The 7,195-nt window shown below is 40.3% G+C and overlaps 1 protein-coding gene across 1 annotated transcript in view; it reads right to left on the reverse strand.

Annotated features, from left to right (window-relative positions):
- Positions 1 to 7,195, reverse strand: part of LOC105551419 (kinesin-like protein KIF1B) — a 172,130-nt gene that overhangs the window by 27,218 nt on the left and 137,717 nt on the right. Inside the window, exon 36 of the mRNA XM_011996641.1 lies at positions 5,150 to 5,255. Coding sequence (XP_011852031.1) covers positions 5,150 to 5,255 — 106 coding nt within the window. The remainder of the gene's footprint in view (positions 1 to 5,149; positions 5,256 to 7,195) is intronic.

The raw sequence follows: 7,195 nt of genomic DNA on the forward strand, positions 1-7,195 counted from the left end.
AGTAGCTGGGATTACAGGCACCCAACACCAAGTCTGGCTAATTTTTTAAATTTTAGTAGAGATGGGGTTTCACCGTGTTGGCCAGGTTGGTCTCAAACTCCTGACCTCAGGTGATCCACCTGCCCGGCCTCCCAAAGTGCTGGGATTACAGGTGTGAGCCACTGCGCCTGGCCTACTTTTTTTTTAGAGATGGGGTCTTGCTCTGTTGCCCAGGCTGGAGTGCACTGGTGCAATCTAACTCCTGGGCTCAAGTGATCTTCCCACCTCAGCCTCCTGAGTAGCTGGGAATACAGGCAAGAGTCACCACTCTCAGCTAATTTTTTTTTTTTTTTCCCTGTAGAGACAAGTTCTACATTGCCCAGGCAGGTCTTGAACTCTTGGGTTCAAGTGATCTTTCTACCTTAGTAGGAAAGTGCTAGTATTACAGGTATGAGCCATTACAGTGGCAATTCTTGAGAGGTGGTTGTAAGAAATACAACAAAGGCTGGGGAGAAATGTCAATTTAATTAAGCTTGCAATAGAATTTAGGGTTACAAACAGGGCTGAACCCCAAGACATATTTTCCTGTATGCCTCCTAAGGTGGTGAGAAGTAATTCCAAATGGATTTCTCAAGATGTTCTGAACAGCAGCAGCATCAGAGGAAAAGCAGGTTTCAAGGTGGCTGCTTTGAAAGATATATTCCTTTGAATTTATTATTTATGAACAATTAAAGATCAACTTCTGGTCAGTCATGGTAGCTTACACCTGTAATCCCAGCACTATGGGAGGTAAAAGTGGGAAGATCACTTGAGGCCAGGAATTTGAGGCCAGCCTGGGCAATACAGCGAGAACCCGTCTCTACAAAAAAATTTTAAATTAGCTAGGCATGGTGGCACATGTCTGGAGTCCCAGCTATTCGGGAGGCTGAGGTGGGAGGACTGCTTGAGCCCAGGAATTCAAGATTGCAGTGAGCTATGATCATGCTACTACTGCCCTTTATTTATTTATTTATTTATTTATTTATTTAGAGTCTAGCTCTCTTGCCAGCCTGGAGTGCAGTGGCGTGATCTTGGCTCCCTGCAACCTCTGCCTCCTAGGTTCAAGTGATTCTCCTGCCTCAGCCTCCTGAGTAGCAGGGACTACAGACACGTGCTGCCACGTCCAGCTAATTTTTCTATTTTTAGTTGAGATGGGGTTTCACCATATTGGCCAAGATGGTCTTGATCTCTTAACCTCGTGATCTGCCCCCCTTGGTCTCCCAAAGTGCTGGGATTACAGGGGTGAGCCACCATGCCCGGCCACAATTTTTTTTTTTTTTTTAAACCATCTGCAGGTGTAGCTACTACACTCTAGCCTGGACAACAAAGCAAGACCTTTCTTGTCTCAAGAAAACAAAACAGAAACCACCTTCTTACATTATGGTCACATCTGATGAACCCTCTTGAGTTCATTAGGAGAATCTCTGAAATATAAACTGAATGGAGTCCAAATTAAGGGATATAATCATTATATCAGTAACATCAGTCAAATATATAAATATGTTTATGTATTTTTTTTTTTTTTTGAGACAGAGTCTTGCTCTGTCGCCCAGGCTGGAGTGCAGTGGCGCGATCTTGGCTCACTGCAACCTCTGCCTCCGGGGTTCAAGCGATCCTCTGCCTCAGCTTCCTGAGTAGCTGGGATTACAGGCGCCCACCACCATGCCAGGCTAATTTTTGTATTTTTGGTAGAGACGGGGTTTCACCATGTTAGCCAGGATGGTCTCAATCTCCTGACCTCATGATCTGCCCGCCTCGGCCTCCCAAAGTGCTGGGATTACAGGCATGAGCCACTGAGACCGGCCCGTTTATGTATTTTTTAACATTTTAGGTTATATTGTCATGTATCACTTCCTTCAGTTTTCTTCCCTAAATGAGATAATTTTTTAAAAACTTCCTTTAATACCAAACCAGGATTTTTTTCTATTCCAAAAGAAGAAAATAAACAGATAAAACAAGTAGCCCTGACAGAAGAAAGATAAATATTTAAAAACATATATAAAATATTTCTCACAGACTCAGCTATCCAAATAGCCAAATTTGTCTCTATTACCGCACAGGACAAAACAGAGAAGAAAGGGAACCGTTTTGCAAGGCTGTAATGGGCTCAGGTTTTATAAAGCAATAAACCTTTCAAGCTTTTGACAGACAGAAGACAGATAAAGAGGAGAACAGAAAACAAAACCTGAGATTCTGTATGATATGGAGAAACATTCTACTTTGTAATGTAGAAGAGGAAAACTTGAAAGGGCCTAAGAATAAGATTGACAAGTTTAGTAAATGGAATGAGAAAATAATTTGAAACTCTAAAAATCATTTAAGAAGCTATATGCTTCTTAGGGTACAGAATAGGGTCTACTTTATCCTAGGTACAGTACGTTTACATGGGGAGGGGACTACAAAATTAAAATAGCAATCAAAGCAACATAAGACAGAAAGCATTCTGATAAACTAGAATCCTATGTGCAAAAAAGCAAACAGAAAATACCTAGGAATATCCTTATCAAGAAAGAGCCTGCAAAAACATAGAAAAGGCTTTAGTTAGTGCAGCAAAAACAAAAACAAAAAAAACAAAAGAAATAGAGAGAATCAGAAAAAAATATATATATAAAAGACAAATTTGCTGATAAGCAAAGTGAATTCAAGTGGACAATTAACAGAGAATCCCATGGAACACAATTCGATAGAGGACTTACAAAAACATGGATCCCTCTCCTGAGACTTCCAACTAAGGAAAATACCAGACATAGGAGGGAAAGTGGAGACCACCACCATGAATACCCCTTTCAGTGGTGACTTAGTATTGAGAATAATAGGAAATTGCCATGGAGTTAAGGGAAAACCAAGTCAATGCATTAACATAAATGTAAGACTGGGAAGAAAAGGAATAATAGTCCCTTGTCAATTATACTCCACTATCAATATATTAGCAAAGCCCTCTAAGATACGCACATAATATAACCAAATTGGAGGTAAGTTCAACTTTAAACATTAAACCTTAGACAAATGGAATGAAAGTTTTCTTAACCAAACTCCATTATGCCACTTACCATATTAACCTATGTTTTCTATATCCCTAAAATATACATATTGATGGCTAGTTCTCCTTGAGCATTCTAAACTACAAAGATGTCTCATTTGCCCAGACACTTCGCTCCGAAGAGTTGAGTGCTTATCAAATGTCAGTAGTATCTGGTCCCAAATCTGTTTCTGCCAGTTGTACTTGTTATTATTATCTAACTTCATTAAACATTAGGCAAATCAATGACAGATGAAAACAAATAATTTTTGTTCCTGTGAAAACTAAGTTGAATATTTTCAAAAGGTTTGATAATGGTGAGTTGTTTAAAAATTACTGTTATGTTTGGGTGAGATAAATGTAAAAGAAAGGGGAAAAAATGTTTAAATGGTAAAATGTTATTAAATGGTAAAAAGTTTAAAGGACTTTGAACTTAGATTTTCTTCGCAGATTTCTAATTCTTGCTCCACCAAACTAAAAGTCACAGATGATGAATTACAGGTGTGGTTTTGCAAGAAAGACAATCAGAATTCCAGGAAATGACCTTATAAGAAAAGGCCATGGCCTTCCAGCAAAAGCTTGGTGAATTAATGTAGATTTATATAGTTTAAATTAGAACAAAAATATTTAAGGTGTTTTTCTTTTTGTTATTCTTGACTTCAGCCTTTTTTGATCAACTCATTCTAACTCACAAGATAAGCTACTTCTAACAAAGCCAAATTCATTTCTTGTAGCACCTGACCTGTTGTTGGGCATGAATTAAAGGACTTCTCAAAGCTACTCTAATGGAGGCAAACTTACAATAACCAGTATTTCAACCAAAGCCCATCTTTCCCTGTATATTTTACTAAGTACCTACGGAAATTTACAATACATTTTTCATAGCTACGAAGAAAACGTGGTGGTAAAACCCAGCTGAACATTGGCAGAAAACAGAGAGCTATGCAGAATTACTGCAGACTTCAGGGAAATAGTATTGTTCATGATTTTGCCCACGGATAGTTAAAGCACCTGTCTTGATCTCTGCCACACTCCTCCCCAAACCCCAAACACACATGCCCTCTCACTCTTTCCCTCTTTTTCCACAGCCCCTGCCAGCAAACACAGGTTTGTTTCCTTTTTCTCTTTCCTATGGTAAACTATGATACAAGAAAACAACAGAAAGAAATTAATCCTGGTCCAAACCTTTCATTCCATTTCTGACTATTGTCTTATTCTTTCCCTCCTTCCTCTCAACATGGATGTAAACAAGCTTTTCAGGAGCAGACTGAAGCACAGCAAAGTCCTGTGGTGGGAAGGCAGTGTGCTCAGCCCACATTAGAAGAGGCAGCCGCTCCTGTTTCCCAGCCCCTAGGATATAGAGACAGAGTCTCTGAGACAATGAGAACTCCTTTCCTGGGTGAGGTAAGAGAACCCCAGCTGGTTTAGTTCTAGTCTTACAAGGGAAAATAGAATGGCTATGTACTTTATGAATTGTCTGTTATCACCTGATTATAAAAGATAATTTTAAATGAAACATTTAAAATAAAAAACAAAATAAAATCTACTATTTATGGCAGCCAATCTTGGTCGTAAGAGTTCGTATTATTTATCACTTTTGTGCATAAATGAAAACCAAATATGAAGGATAATTAAGCCTATAGCAGCAGCAGCAAAGACTAACAACAAGAGGCTTCATTTTATCTTAGAGGGCACGTTTCCATGATACTTAGGAGTGAGAGAAACCTTTCTCTCCACAGCAACCATTTCACAGGAAAACATTTAGTCTTGGCAATAATTAATTTGTACTTTTAAATCCTTGGGGAATATACTGAGTTTTCTTTCTCTAATTTTCTTTTATCACTTGTTACATCTATTCAAACTTCATGTGGGACAGATCACTTCCACTCTCTAACAGTAACTGATCACATACCAATATCTCCAATACTTTCTTTCTTTCTTTTGGGACAGCACAGCAGCCAGGTGAAGAAATAAAGAGATTTTTGAAGCTAGAAGGGAGAAGGGAGTTAATTTCTTCGTCCGAACTGGGAGTCATTAATGAATAAGGAACCTAACAGTGTACCAATTAACATCCGCAAGTGTGGACTCTTCACGCTGCTCTGGGTGTCCTACCTGCTAGAGTTGTGGGAAGACTTCAGGTACTTGGCAGAAATAATATTTAGGGAGAGGATGGCATCAACTGCAGCTTCATCCACCTCAGGCTTATTCCGAATACGACCTAAAAGAAAAGATAAAGAAAACAGAGCACAGACACATTTAAAAACAAAACATGAATTCATTAAGCCAAAAAGAAACTTTTAAATCTACGTGTAAGTTCAGGAGCTGGAAGGGTCATTTGGTTACCTGTAGGGTCCTCCATCGTCTGACTCCATTACTTCCCACACTGAGTTAACTATGAAACCATATCGATTCTTTATTCAAAGAGTTTCTCACATTCATCCCAACTTTTATTTACAATATCATTGCCCTGATCACAAAAGGCCACCTCCTCTCTGATCTGGAACCTGCAACAGCCATTTAACTGGTCTCCCTGCTATTCACACCTCCCCTGTTCCAATCCATTCTACTCTCACCTAATAGCAACTTCTTAAGCCACTGACTGACTGTTTTTTGTTGTTTTTCTTAAATAGGGTCTTGGTCTGTCCCCCAGGCTGGAGTACGGTGGTGCAATCATAGCTAATTCCTGGGCTCAAGTGATCCTCCCACGTAAGCCACCTGAGGAACTGGGACTTTAGGCCTGTAGCACCACATCCAGCTATTTTATTTCATTTTATTGTAGAGACAGGGCCCCACTATGTTGCTCAGGCTGGTCTCGAACTCCTGGGCTCAAATGATCCTCCTGCCTTAGCCTCCCAAAGTACTGAGATTATAGGCATGAGCCACTGCACCTGGCCATGTTGACTTTATTACACCCCTTTCTTGCTCAAAATCCTACACTCTGTTTTCAAGTTAACACTAGGGGATGCAGCATTGCATAGAGGTTAAGGACTTGGCCTCCAGTGCTGGACTGCCTGGGTTCCAACTCCTACCACCTGTGAGGCTTTGGGCCTAAGGTTCAACCTCTCTGAGCCTCAGTTCCCTCATATGTCAAGTGAGAATAACAATTCCTTCCATATGCTGTTACGAGGATTAAATAAACTAGTATTTTTGGAGCATTCAGAAAACCACCTGGCACATGGTAAATACTACATCAGAGTTTGTTAATAAACTAAAAATGCAGGGTTCTTCAGAGAAGCCATAGTAACCACTGCCTCTGCATCCTCCCTCTCCTTCTCTGGTCAGAAAGCATCTCTTCTGTTTCAGTATTAGTGTTCCATATAAACATTAATTTTGTCAAAGGACATTCAGTGCTTTGTAAACAAAGTTTTAAAAAAACGAAATTAAAAAAAGAAAAATTTATTATGAAAAATCTTGAAAAGCTACTACCACTGCTGCCCCAGACAAGAGAGAACATAATCTCCCTTCCAAGGATTTTTTTTTTTTTTTTGACAGGGTCTCACTCTGTCATGCAGGGGCATGATCATGACTCACTGCAGCCTCGACTTCTCAGGTTCAAACAATCCTCCAGCCTCAGCCTCCTGAGTAGTTGAGACTACAGGCATGCGCCACCACACCCAGCTTATTTGTAGGGAGACAGGGTTTTGCCATGTTGTCTAGGCTAGTCTCGAACTCCTCAACTTAAGCGATCCGCCCGCCTTGGCCTCCCAAAGTGCTGGGATTACAGGCATGAGCCACTGTGCCTGGCCCCAAGGTTCTTAAACTGGTCCAGAGAGACACAAGCACTCTGTGGACAGAATTCAGAGGGTCCTTGAGCTTGGATGGGGAAAAAATTATATCTTTGTTTTCACAAACCTTTAACTAAAAATTGGCATCTCCTTCAATCACAAAGGAATGCAATAAACCACAGAATTGGCCAGTACCCATGACTCTGTCCCCAGTAGAAACCACAGATGTTTCCATGTGCAAAATATCTGTCTATCTATCTATCTATCTATCTATCTATCTATCTATCTATTTATTTATTTATTTATAGACAGAGTCTCACGCTGTTGCCAGGCTGGAGTACAGTGGTACAATCTTGGCTCACTGCAACCTCTGCCTCCCAGGTTCAAATGATTCTCCTGTCTCAGCCTCCCGAGTACCCGGGACGACAGGCGC

This window comes from Mandrillus leucophaeus, unplaced genomic scaffold, assembly GCF_000951045.1.
Source record: "Mandrillus leucophaeus isolate KB7577 unplaced genomic scaffold, Mleu.le_1.0 Scaffold52, whole genome shotgun sequence".
In the NCBI taxonomy this organism is placed as follows: domain Eukaryota; kingdom Metazoa; phylum Chordata; class Mammalia; order Primates; family Cercopithecidae; genus Mandrillus; species Mandrillus leucophaeus.